The sequence below is a fragment of the Hippopotamus amphibius genome, chromosome 4 (genome assembly GCF_030028045.1).
Source record: "Hippopotamus amphibius kiboko isolate mHipAmp2 chromosome 4, mHipAmp2.hap2, whole genome shotgun sequence".
NCBI lineage: Eukaryota > Metazoa > Chordata > Mammalia > Artiodactyla > Hippopotamidae > Hippopotamus > Hippopotamus amphibius.
Genome location: NC_080189.1, coordinates 81335933 through 81349712, shown reverse-complemented (window position 1 = coordinate 81349712; position 13780 = coordinate 81335933). Strand labels below are relative to the sequence as shown.

The following is a 13780-nucleotide window of genomic DNA, read 5'->3' as shown; positions in this document are numbered from 1 at the left end:
AAGCCTGTGAAGTTGGAGGCTTTATTAATCTCTAGGCTAGCTCATATTCTCTAAGTGACTTTGTTTTAGTGCATTTTGGCAAAATATCTGAGCATCTGGGGGAAAAAAGCCTTCAATATTCATATAGTAAGTGTCAGAAGCTCCCTGAAATACAGAGCTATTTTTCAAGCCCTTTCTACCTTACACACACAGGCACGGATGTGCACACGTGCACACACATACACACATGCACTATTGATGCATTTTAAAGATAGCCTTTTGAATGACAGTACTTAATATTTATTGAAATGCATAGCCCTGTGAGGGTTATACAAATCAAGCAAAATTATATCCTTGTTTCTAATTCTGCTGGGAAATACATGCATACAGTGTTCCTTGTAACTGGAAAGCAGTTGATGAAGATATGAAACAGATCTACTAAACAGTATGTCTGGACATAATCCCTAGTAGACAAAAGAGATACAAAAATAAAATTTATGTATATCTCTGAGTATATATGACCCATTTCAGATGATGAACAAATTCAGACATTTTGTTTTGTGATACCAGGGTATAATATTTTCAGTTTTGGAGAAAACAATGTATTTCAGACTTAAGTGATTAAATTAAATAAAAATTGAGTTTAAGGATTCAATTTTATATTAAAATATAAAATATAAGACAATAATATACAACTGTATTTTGTTAGGTTGAGAAGAATCTTAACACAAAAAACCTCATGCGTTATCATGTAAGAGGAAACCTATTGAAATGTCAAATAAAAGTTAAGGACTTAGTTTTACATTACTGGTATTTTATGTTAATTCTTTCTATATACCTAGGAAATTTGGATGCATAAGTTTTTTTTAAGATATCGCACTTATATATTTAGATATCTAACTAGAATGCCTTGGGACATTACCTGATTGACATTGATGGAGAAAAAGGTAATAGAATTTATGTTAAAGAAAAACGTCTCTTTTTGATATTTTCATGAAAGTCATGGTTCAGGGCAGAGGAGACCATAGTCACTTTTTCATTCAGTCAGTCACTCAGTCATTTTTTCAGCAGATAGTGATTGATGGCCTGCTATATAGATGTATGGTCTTGTATTAGGTTTTTGGCCGGGGAGGGATGATGGAAAACAGTGAAGCAATAGGGCAAAGACAAAGCTATTAAGCATTCAAGGAGGCTGCACAGTCCAGTTTAAGGTGGAAAGTGTCCAGTGTCACAGAAGAGTTATACAGAAATGCTCTGGGTATTTTTAGTAGCAAGAAATGATAGGTATAAAGCATCTTGAGATTTTCCTCTTTACTAAATTAATAAAAGCTTAAAATCTGACAAAGAGTTGCAAATGTCTTAATCAAGAAATTTACCGGTGCTCAGGGCCGCGCCATGGCCCGAAAGGCCGTTGGGAGACTGCTGGAGGAAACCCTGTCGCTGTGGAAACGGGAGCAAGCCCAGTTGAAGACTCGTGTCGTGCACCGGGACACGGAGGCGTGGCAACGGGACCCTGCCTTCTCGGGCCTGCAGAGGGTCGGGGGCATGGACGTGTCCTTTGTGAAGGGCGACAGCGTCAGCGCCTGTGCCTCCCTGGTGGTGCTCAGCTACCCTGAGCTCGAGGTGGTGTATGAGGACTGTTGCATGGTGAGCCTGACAGCCCCCTACGTGTCGGGCTTCCTGGCCTTCCGAGAGATGCCCTTCTTGGTGGAGGCGGTGCAGCGGCTGCGGGAGAAGGAGCCCCACCTCATGCCCCAGGTCCTTTTTGTGGATGGAAATGGGGTGCTCCACTACTGAGGCTTTGGGGTGGCCTGCCACCTTGGTGTCCTCACAGGCCTGCCCTGCATTGGGGTGGCCAAGAAACTCCTGCAGGTGGATGGGCTGGAGAACAATGCTCTGCGCAAGGAGAAGATACGGCTCCTGAAGGCTGGAGGAGACTCATTTCCTCTGATGGGAGGCTCCGGGACCATCCTGGGCATGGCCCTGAAGAGCCATGACCACAGCACCAAGCCCCTGTATGTCTCTGTGGGCCACAAGGTGAGCCTGGAGGCAGCCGTGCGCCTAACCCATGGCTGCTGCAAGTTTCGGATCCCGGAGCCCGTGCGCCAGGCTGACATCCGCTCCCGAGACTACATCCGCAGGACCCTGGGAGTCCAAGGGGCTCCTGCCCTGCGGCTGGAGAGGAGCAAGAAGGCACAGACGCCAAAGGCGTGCCGTGAAGGAGTCTCAGAAGAGCATTCAGGTACCTTCAAGGGGACTCCTGCTGACAGGAAGGCCTGTCCCAGGTTCTGATCTCCAGTCCTCTCCAGATGTCCGTGCTGGCACATCTTTTTTTCTCACCTCGGCTTCTACTGTCCACCCAATCCTGGGACTGAGAGAAACACCTGCTTATCACAGCCGGGGGCACACAGGGAGCCCCAGCTCACCTCACCCTCCCTAACAGGCCCTGGGCCATCTGTTCACTCACCTCAGGCTCCAGGATGCTGTGTCTGTGGCTTTAGAACCTGCACCTCAGTACCTGCGGCTTTTGGCTCCCCTGTCCTGGCTGTGCCCCAGCTCTCCCTGCCTCAGGACCGAGGCCCGGGTCTGTATGCTGGGAGAGAAGGTGGAATGCAGCATCTGATGGTGCTCCGAGAGGGACCAGACCTCCTGCTTGGAACCTGTTTTGTTTTGTTTTTGCGGGGATACAAGCACCTGCTTGGTCCAGTTGGGGGATAGAGTTTGAGGATCCGTATGGAGTCCCTGCTGGCGGTGGCACAGTCAGTTCCCAGTGAATGAAAGATGGGGGCATCCAGCACCAGCTGGGCTCCACGCTGAGACATTAGTGGTCAGAGGCAGGGACAGCGTGGAGTCCCATCTGGAGGGTGTGGGAGCACGGGGCCATGGCAAAGCCATCTCCCTAAAATCCCTGATGGTCACTGGGCACAAGCAGGGCTGGGAAGGGTCACGCTTGGGTTAAGCACAGCCACAGTCCTGGGGGCTGCCCAAGGACAAGGGAGATACTGGCACTTGCCCGGGGTCCCAGGCAGCTGCTGCCTCGTTCATGTCCCTGCTGAGTCTGAGGGGGCTGGGCCACCTCAGATGTGCCCCGAGCCTGGTGCCCAGCACTCTGTGCCAGGATGGCCCTCAGGAGGACTCAGTCCTGGCCTGCTGCCCATGCAGGCCCTGCCTGGTGCTCCATGACCGCTGCCTTCCTAACTTCTTCCAGGTCTCTCTTTGCACAGAGTTCATCAGGACAAGGGGGTGGGGGGATTTGAGAGCACAGAATGGAAGCCAGACAGAGCTGGCTGGGCCTGACGGCTTTGTACTGACTGGCCTTGGGCAGAACTTTGAGCCTGTAATGGGGATCATACCTGTGCTGCCTCCCTGGACAGCTGCAACCCTGTGTGGCGTGGCCGTGGCCCCAGAGCCTGGCATGCAGTTAGTCCTTACAAAGGAAGTAACGAGGTTTGGAGAAGTGGGGCCCGTGGGGGTCAGGGTTGATGGTCATCAGTCTGCAAGGCTGTGCTAACTCCAATGATGGGAAGGGAGAAACAGGAAATAAAGGAGTCTTCATTTCTTACCGAGGTCCTCCCACCACCCCAAGCTGCCAGAATGCAGATTCTGCGAGGGCTGGGCAGGAACGACCGTGACTCCCTGGCCCTGACTGCACCTTCTTCAATGTCTGTCCCACGCCCATGCCGACAGGAGAGTTTCCCATGGTGCTGGGAGGCTCAGGGTGATGTCTGCAGCAGCATCCCCTGGGGACCCATCTCTAAGGCAGGCACAGAGATGGCCAAGTCTTCCTGCTGAGGTGGGAGTGGGGTTCTGCTTAAAGCCACTGCTTCCTTACTGACCAGAGTCAGGTGGGCCCCCTGGGCTGAGGCATGGGCCTGCTGTGGGGGAGTCCCTCATCCCCATCCCCTCCTCTTCAGTGGGAAGCAGGCAGAGTCTGAGATCAGCTTGCAGACAACTGAAAACCTGAGTGGTTTTTGTTTCAAGATTAAAGTCATATAACAAGTCACCATTTTAAACATCTTTAAGTGTACAATTATTGGTTTTTAGTATATTCAGAGTCTTGTTCAGCCCTACCGCTATCTAGTTCCAGAACTTTTTCATCCCGTATCCATTAGCAGTCACTCTCCTCCACTCCCCCACCCCAGCACCTCTCTCCCCCACCCCAGCTCTTGGCAACCATTAATAGGCTTCCTGTTTCTGTGGACTTGCCGATTCTGAGTACCTCATAGGAATGGGGTCACACATAGTATGTGACCTTTGTGTCTGGTGTCTGCTTAGCACGATGTTTTTCAAGGTTCATCTGTGTTGTAACGTGGATCAGTACTTCTTTTTATGGCCAAATACTATTCTGTTGTATGGATAGGCCACATTTTGTTTATCCATTCATCTGCTGATGAATATTTGGATTATTTGGGGCTATTTTGCGTAATGCTGCTATGAGCATCGACGTACAAGTTTTTGTGTGAACTTAGGATTTTCATTCTCTTGGGAGTGGAATTTCTGGGTGATGTGGTAACTCTGTGTTTAACTTTTTGAGGAATAGCCATACTATTTTCCCACTGTTTTCCACGGTGGCTGCACCTTTTTACAACCCCACCAGCAGCACAGGGTTCTTAATTTCTCTGCATCCTCACCAACACTTGTAATTATCTGTCTTTTTGATTCTAGCCATGCTAGTGTATGTGAAATGGTATCTCATTGTGGTTTTGACTTGTATTTCCCTGGTTACTGGTGATGTTGAGCCCCTTTTCATGTGCATGTTGGCTATTTGTGTGTCTTCCTGGGAGAAATGTCCACTCAAATTATTTGCCGTTTTAAACATTGGGTTGTTCATCTTTTTGTTGTTGAGTTGTGCGAGTTCTTTATATGTCCTGTATACCAGACCCCTTTCAGTTATATAACTTACAAATAGGTTCTCCCATTCTGTGGGTTTTTTCATTTTCTTGATAATGTCCTTTGCATGAAAGTTTTAAAATTTGATGAAATACAGTTTATCTGATTTTCATTTGTTGCTTATGCTTTTGATGTCATAACAAAGAAACCGTTGTCTAATCCAATGTCACAAAGATTTCCTCCTGTGTTTTCTTCTAAGAGTTTCATAGTTTCAGCTCTTATATTTAAATCTTTGACACACTTTGAGGTAATTTTGTATATGGATATTTGGGTCTCTTGTAATTCCATATGAATTTTAGAACCAGCTTGTCCATTTCTGCCCCCCAAAAAGGCAGTTGGAATTTTAATAATGATTGCACTGATCAATTTGGAGAACGTTGCTGTCTTAATAATATTACGTCTTCCAATCACTGAACACGGGGTCTTTTCACTTATTTAGATCTTTAATTTCTTTCAACAATGTTTTGTGACTTTCATTGTACACATCTTGTCCTTCCTTTGGTAAAATTTATTACTAAGTATTTTATTCTTTTTGATGCTATTATAAATGGAATTGTTTTATTAACTTTATTTTTGGATTGTTTATTGCTAGTGTATAAAAATACAACTGATTTTTGTATCTTAAAAAAAAAATTTACCAAAGAACTCTTTATCCTTTTAAAAGCTTTTTGTAATTAGTTTATCATATTACTAATAAATTCCTTCTCAATGTTTAAGAGGAATTTAATGGAGGGTTTCAACTTTATTCAGTAATTTTGAAAGTATTTGTGATCTGGGAAAATCTGAAGACTTTTTTTTTTTTTTGGTAAAAGTTATTTTCTCTGTCTGTCTGTCTGTCCTCTTTCTCACAGCTTATTCATCAGGCTCTGCATACCTCCTGTTTCAGAGTAAAGACACATAGTGTAATCACTGACTTTTCACCAAGCCTTGAAATTGCAAGCCAAAGACATAATTTATTGTTTTGGTGGGTAGAAAACAGAAATCAAGAAAGAGTAATCTCAGGAAAATGCAAATCAAAAATCACAGTGTGGAGCCTCCATACTGTTTTCCACAGTGGCTGCACAAATGTACATTCCCACCAACAGTGTGCAAGGGTTCCCTTTTCTCCACGCCTACATCAGCAATTGTTCTCTTGTCTTTTTGATGATAGCCATCCTAACAGGTGTGAGGTGATATCTCATTGTGGTTTTGATTTGCATTTGCCTGGTGATTAGTGATGCTGAGTACTTTTTCTTGTGCCTGTTGGCCATTTTGTGTCTGCTTTGGAAAAATGTCTATTCAAGTCCTTTGCCCATTTTAAATAGAAGTATAGATTAAATAATTTGAAGTTTATCAATACAATGGAACAATATATTGGCTTTATCATGTTTTTGAGGAATGTCATGGGAAGTGTTCATTTATAAAAATAAAGCAGCATACAAAGTTATGTATGTTATAGGATCTCAGTTTTGTAAAACTATTGATTCTCTTTAAAACAATCATATGTTACTTTTGTAATCAGGAAAAAAATGATTTAAATGTTCCCATTGCTTAAATAGTTTCTTAAGTGGAAATTTAAAATGAATTCTTGTTATGTTTGAATAGTTAAAACAGATGCCAATACAGAATGCTATGATTTCACATATTTCTTCAAGTGAAAATACTTTTTGGTTGAGGTATAATTGGCGCATAATATTATATTAGTTTATAATGTACAACCTAATGATTAGATATTTGTATGTAGCATGAAATAATCACCACAAGTCAAGTTAAAATACATCACCATCCAGTTACAATTTTTTTTTCTTATGATGAGAGCTTTTAAGATCTACTCTCTCAGCAACTTTCAAAGATACAACTTATTTACTATAGTCTCCGTGCAGTATGTTACATCCCCATGACTTATTTATTTTGTAGCTGGAAGTTTGTACTCTTTGACTCCATTTACCCATAAAGATACTTTTAATTATCATTTATTGTAGTTATTTACATACATTAAAAAAACATTCTAGTTGTACTGTTGGTAGTACTAAACATGAATAATGATTGACAAGGACTGAGCACTACTGATACTTTAAGAACTTTTCTAAAATGATTAATAATGAAGGAGGAATAGATACAAAATGGTGTATTTATAGCCTAAAGAGAGCTTGGAATGGAGCTTCTACATTCTTTGAGAACTCAGCAGTTAAAAATGGACCCTGAATTTGCAATTTACCTCTTCTGTTTTTGTCACTTGTGCTTTAGGTGTTGTACTAAGAAACCATTGACTACTCTAAGGACGTGAATATTTACATCTACATTTTCTTGTAAGAGTTTTACAATTTTTAAGTCTTATATTCATGTCTGTGATCCATTTTGAGTGTGTGTGTAAGAATTTATCTCATTGTCCCAGCATCATTTGTTGAGAACATTATTTTCCCATTGGATTTTCTTGGCACTTTTTTTCAAAATCCATTGGCCATTAAAGTAAAAAAAGGTTAATTTCAGAAGTTTGATTGTTTAAGTGTCTTGTTTAATTTTCACATTTATATGTATTTCTCAAACTTTCTAAGTTTGATTTCTAACTGTATTCATTGTGTTTGAAAAACATACTTTGTGTGATTTCTACTTCTTCAAATTTATTGAGGCTTATGTTATGCCCTAGCATAGAATCTATCTGCAGAAGGTCCCATGTGTTCTGAAGAAGGATGTATATTCTGTTGAAGTATTCGTAGATGTCTGTTAGGTCTTATTTGTTTATGCCATTGTTTAACTCTTGTATTTCCTTGCTGATCTTCTGCCTAGTCATTATATCCATTATGGAAAGTTGGGTGTTGACCTCTCCAACTGTTACTGTTACATTGTCTGTCTCATCTTTCAGTCAGTTTTTGCTTCATGTATTTTGGGGCACTGTTATTATGTGCATATATGCTTATCATTGTTATATCTTCCTGATGGATTTTCCCTTTTATCATCATGTCTCTCTTTATTTCTATAACATGTTTTGTTTTTATATCTATTTTCTGACACTAGTATAACCACCCCATTCTCTTTTATGGTTATGGTTTGCATTGTACATCTTTTTCCATCCTTTTATTTTCAGGCTATCTGCAGGTTTGAACCTAAAGTATCTCTTACATAGATAGTATATAGGTGGGTCCTGTTTTTTTTTTAATCCAATTTGAAAATATCTGCTTTTTGATTGAATTGTTTAAGCCATTCAAACTCAGTGTTATTATTGATAGGATAGGATTTCCATATGACATTTGCTTTTTGTTTTCTATGTGTTTCATGTCTTCTTTATTTTTCTATTTCTCCTTCCTTGCTTTCTTTTGCATTAAGTGGATATTTTCTAGTATAACATTTTAATTCCTTTAGTGATTTTTGATGATATTTTAAAATTTTTTATTAGTTTCTCTAGGCCTATAATATATATCTTAGCTTATCAGAATTGACTTCAGTTTTATACCAACTTAGTTACCATGAAATATGGAAACTTTATGGCTATATAACTCCTACAGATATATATGTATAGTATAAACTCAGCAATACACTGTTGTAATTGTTATTCTATAAATGTTATATAATATTAAGCCTTTCAAGGAAGCTGATGAAAGAAATGAAAACTAATCTATATTTATAGAATTTTTAATATTAATTTTATTTATACTATTTTGTCCTCTTCATTTCTTCTCATTGATTTGAATTATAGATTTGAGTTGGATTTAATGTCCTTTCCTTACTTCAGCACAGGTTTTTTGCTCTTATTCACCTCCCCTGTGCTCTTTATTGTCAAATATATTACATTTCTATATGTTATAGGTTCAACAATACACTTATATACATATTGTTTATTGCAATAGCATTTTAAATAAGTCTGACAAGAAAGGAGAAGGAATATCAGCTACACTGTTTTTTGTAAATGCCTACATGATTGTCTTACTGGTATTCTTTATGTGTGTCTGTGTGTGGATTCATAGTGCTGTGTGGTATCATTTACTTTCATCCTAAAGAATTTTCTTTGGTATTCATTATAATGTAAGTCTACTACCAAAAGATTCTCTCAGCTTTTGTTTATCTGGGATTATCTTTAGTTTGCCTTCATTTGTGAAAGGTAGTGTTGCTGGGTACAATATTTTTGTTTGACAGTTTTTACTTTCAGCATTTTGAGTATGTTGCTTCACTGCCTTCTGATTCCCATGGGGTCTGATGAGATGTTATATGTTAATCTCATTGGGTTCCCTTTATGTGATGTCATTTTTCTTTTGCTCTTTTCAGAATTTTCTCTTTGTCTTTGAACATTTTGAGTATGATGTGTCTGGGTGTGTGTTGATCATTTGGCTTCTTGGATGTGTAGATTAGTGTTTTTCATATAATTTGTAAAGTTTTAAGGCATTATTTCTTTGATTTTTTTCATCTTTTTCTTCTTCTGGTACTCCAGTTATGTGTATGTTGGTCACTTAATGGTGTCTCACATTTCTCTGAGACTTTGTTCAATTTTCTTAATTCATTTTCTCTCTAAAATTCAGATTGAATAATTTCTATTAATATACCTCTAAGTTTGCTGATTCCTCTTCTGATAATTCAAATATATGGTTGTTCCCCTCTAGTAAATTTTTCATTTCAGTTATTGTACTTTTCAGCTCCAGAATTTCCATTTGGTTCCTTTTTATTAATTTGAATATTTCTATCTCTTTATTGATATTATCTCTTTGATGAGATATTGTCCTCATATCTTCCTTTAATTCTTTAAGCATGGTTTTCTTTTGTTCTTCAAACGTTTATAGTAGCTGCTTTGAAGTTTTTTTCTGCTAAGTCCATGACCTGGACCTCTTCAAAGGCAGTTTCTATTGCCAGCTCTTTTGTTCTGTGTATTGGATGCACTTTACTGTTTCTTTGCAGGTCTTACGATTTTTGGCTGATATCTGGACATTTTAGATCCCCCTACCCCAGAGGTTGTTTTGTTTGTGGCTTACTAGGCCAAACAACAGTGATTTGGCTGCACTCATTCTGTGAAGTCTTTTTTATCTGCATTGTATAGCTTCTGATGTCCCAGCTCAGATTGGTTCCACTTTTCCCCAGTGGCCATTCCTGGGCAGGCATAAGCCATTTAGTGGTCAAAGGTTGTTCTTAGCCAGTTAGGTTTTTATCCTTTACAGTTGGATATGTGTATGGCTTGAAGGCTGCTATCACAGTTCAGGGAGTTTGCATTTTCTTTTGCCTCACTTTCAACCAGGAACTAGTAGCTTGGGGATTCCCTCTGTGATTGCTTCTGAGAGGGCAAAACCTTGGTCATGCACAACTGCCCAGACTTCCAGGTGATAGTGTGATTTTATTTTTAAGTGTAGCTTCCTAGACGTTGCTCCTGGGTCAGAGTATCTTACTACCCAGCCAGTGTTTGGTCAGAAGTTGTTTGAACCCCCATGCCAGTGAGACGTCTGCCGTGGGTCAGATTGCAGTTTGGTGAATGCTTTCAGGGCTGCCCTTAAATTTTGTTCTGATTGCTCCTACCAGGTGCAGCTGAGCACGTGTACCCCTTCATGTTAGATATGTTTATTGCATTACACTCTTTCTTCTCTACTTCTGGAACTCCAATGATATGAGTGTTAGACCTTTTGTTATTGTCTCACAGATTGCTGAGACCTTGTTCATTTTATTCAATCTTTTTTCCCCCTGTGTTGTTCACATGAGATTGTTTCTGTTGATTTATCTTCAAGGTCACTTAGTCTTTAGGGTTTCTGGGTCCAATTCAATAAGTGAGGGCTTCCCCACACCAGCAAACAATTCTTGTACACCAGCACAGTGTCTGAGAATTTAACTCCGTTCAGCTCAGTTCTGACACTATCCACCCAGAGATAGCATCAGATTCCACAGGTAAAAGGCTCAGTCTCACAAGACTGCCCTCCTTTTCAGATACCAATTGCAAGCCCAAGCTGTTACCTGTTCTTCTGACCAACAGACTGCAAATTGGAGGTTCCAACAAGCTTCTTTAACTCAAGATGTCAATTCCAAGTCCAGTTATTTGTACTTCTGATCAACTGACTATATATCAGAGGTTCCCAGGAACCCCTCCTTGGGTTTGTTTAATTTGCTAGGGTGGTTCACAGAACTCAGGAAATTTGTTTACTCACTAGATTACCAATTCATTACTAAAGATATTAAAGGATATAAATCTACAGCCAGATGAAGGAGATGCATAGGGTGAGGTCCTGAATGAAGGATCTGTCCTTGTGGAGTTTGGGGACTGGCATGGTGGCACGTGGAAGCACTCTGGTTCCCCAACCTGGAAGCTCTCCAAACTCCTTCCCTTTGTGTTTTTATGGTGGTTTCATTACAAGGCATGATTGATTAAATAATTGGCCATTGGTGATTGATTCAACCTCCAGCCCCTCTCCCCTCAGAAATCAGGAGGTGGACTGAAAGTTCTAACTTTCTATTCGTGGTTGGTTCCCCTGGCAGTTAGCCCTCATCCTTGGGTGTTTTCCAAAAGTCACCTCATTAACATAAATCCAGATGTGGTGGAAAGAGGCTTGTGAATAACAAGACACCCATTTCACTTTCATAGCTCTTTCAGGAACTGAAGTCAAGAGATCAAATATAACAAAAGATTCTCCTGTTGCTCTTATTGCTCAGGAAATTCCAAGAGTTTGGGGAGCTGTGAGCCCGGAGACATATATGAGAAATATATATGACCAAATATGTATTTCAGATGACCAGATATGTATTTCTTATTAGTCAAAATATCACACTTGGTGGTTTCAAGGTGATTGGGGTCAGGCTACATGTTCTGATTAGCTTTCTGTGGGCCATGGTTTTAATGTCACTTCAGTTTTCCAAACTTTTGAAGAGCTATCCAAATCTGTGCTGTGTATGTACCATCTAATAGCCAGTCTGAGATCTGGGTGGTGTTGTATCTGTTCGTTCAGTTCTCAAAGTGTGGCTTTTGTTGAATTCAGTAGGTGCGTATGCTCAGGAATTCATAATCAGCCTTATGCAGTCATATCCCCAAGTCCCTCTCTCATGACCTCCTTGGTAATTTCCATTTCCCTGGGGTGCCTTTTTTTGGTCTTCTGGCCAGAATGCTATGGCTTTAGTTATCCTGTTCTCCTGTGCACTTCCATAACTGCACCTGTCTTTAGGGCTGGGTGGCAGCAGGACAGAGAGAGAAAAAGAACAGTGGATTTGACGCCACTTTTTTGAAACTGCTGTTCCATCAAACTTACAGAAACGTTCCCCTTTCTTTGGATTTTGGCTTTTGCTCACTCCCATCGCCTCTTCTAGTCAACGCTGCTACCACTGTCACCTCAGCATTACCTGAGAGCTGGGGTAGGGAAATGGATAAAAAAAGCAAAAACCAGGAGGTTTCCACACTCTGAGTGTTATGCACCCCCTTTCCTATTCCTTGAGCCAGAACTAAGAGGCTTCTCCTGGAGCTTTCTTTGTCTGCACCTGTGTTTGTCTGGGCAGCTATAACAAAAATACCATGGACGGGGTTGCTAACAACAGAAATTTATTTGTCACAGTTCTGGAAGCTGGGAAATCCAAGATCAGGGCACTGGCATATTCAGTATCTGATGAGAACCCACTTCTTGGTTCATAGACAGCTGTTTTTTTCACTTGATCCTCTCATGGTGGAAGGGGTGAGGGAGCTCTCTGAGGTCTCTTTTATAAGGATGTTAATTCCATTTGTGAGAGCTCCATTCTCTTGACCTAATCAACAACCCAGGACTCCATCTCCAAATACTATCCCACTGGGGGCTAGCTTTCAACATATGAATTTGGTCGGAGGTTGGTGCACAAGCATTTATATAGCAGCATCCCAGTGCTCATTTTGTTTCCTGTGTGATGGGTTCACACCTGGGGATACAACAGTAAAAAAATTGATAAACTTACTGCTTGCATGGTGGTATTTGAATTCTGTTCTTCCCCTTTCTATCTGCTGCTGTTGACTTTTGAGTCCTCAAAAAGCTGCTTCACTTATTCTGTACAGGTTTTATAGCTGCATTCAGTGGGAGACAGTGTGGAGTATACTTATTGCTTTGTAGTACCCAGAACCTGAATGTTTCAACTTTAAAGAAAACATTTCTTGATATTTAAAAGAAGTTTCTAGATCATTTTTCTTGGAGAGAATCCTAACATAGTTATTAAGTTGAAGTGCTCAAAAAGTTCCTATACTTTGCAACTACTTTTTCATGCAAATAAGAATTTTCAGGAAATGTCTATTCAAAAAAAAATATAGAAATAAATTGAATGAAGAGATTAATAAATTACTGGAACTACAATATGCTCCAGTTTTTATACTGATTGTCAGGTAAGCAGATGTTATAGTTTGAACATTTATATGAATATATTTAGACTAATACATTATTGCTTTTGAACGCTTCGTATATTGGGGTTTTGTTTACTTTTTTATTAAAGTGTTTCCTGCTAAAAAGAAGGAAAATCTTCTGACCTATAGGAATGAGTGGTTAGGTCGTCCTTAAACTGCTTTCCGTAAGTGTCAGTTTCCTACGTTGGTCATTCGACAATTATCTAGCACTTATTCAGCATTCTCTGGCAAATGCAGTGTTTTGGAGCATGAAGGAAAACTGAATTCTCAGAAAGAGGAGTAAGGTATCAGAGCCTGCCATGGTCAGGGAGACTAAGCAAAAAAATATTTTTAGTCTATTTTCTTGTTTCTGAGCAGTACTAAATCATTCACCGAGTTTTTTCACATTCAAATGTAATATAAGCCTGGAACATCTTGTGGTGCCAGTAAGTGAGGAAGTGCCCACAAAATGATGGGAACATGGCAAAAGTACTAATACAAAGGAGCCAACTTCAAAGAGTTCTCAATAGCCAAAGTGGGACAATTTGAGTAACAACATAAATATAACCTAATTATAGTAAATGGATTATAATCCATATAATAAGATAAATATCCACGACTCCATACTGATATAAATAATTG

The 13780-nt window shown here is 40.2% G+C and overlaps 3 protein-coding genes across 4 annotated transcripts in view; all 3 read left to right on the top strand.

Annotated features, from left to right (window-relative positions):
- SUGCT (succinyl-CoA:glutarate-CoA transferase) overlaps nt 1-13780 on the top strand; it is a 667361-nt gene that overhangs the window by 303421 nt on the left and 350160 nt on the right. The window lies entirely within an intron of this gene.
- LOC130851148 (endonuclease V-like) lies at nt 1366-1776 on the top strand. The gene has a single exon (XM_057731041.1). The coding sequence runs from the start codon at nt 1375-1377 to the stop codon at nt 1774-1776; it is 402 nt and encodes a 133-aa protein (XP_057587024.1). The 5' UTR covers nt 1366-1374.
- On the top strand, nt 1366-2436 carry LOC130851149 (endonuclease V-like). Its single transcript, XM_057731043.1, has one exon. The coding sequence runs from the start codon at nt 1930-1932 to the stop codon at nt 2269-2271; it is 342 nt and encodes a 113-aa protein (XP_057587026.1). The 5' UTR covers nt 1366-1929; the 3' UTR covers nt 2272-2436.

Bases quoted from the DNA above. Each gene is read 5' to 3' on its own strand.
- LOC130851148 (XM_057731041.1), top strand. From the start codon at position 1,375: ATGGCCCGAAAGGCCGTTGGGAGACTGCTGGAGGAAACCCTGTCGCTG.
- LOC130851149 (XM_057731043.1), top strand. From the start codon at position 1,930: ATGGGAGGCTCCGGGACCATCCTGGGCATGGCCCTGAAGAGCCATGAC.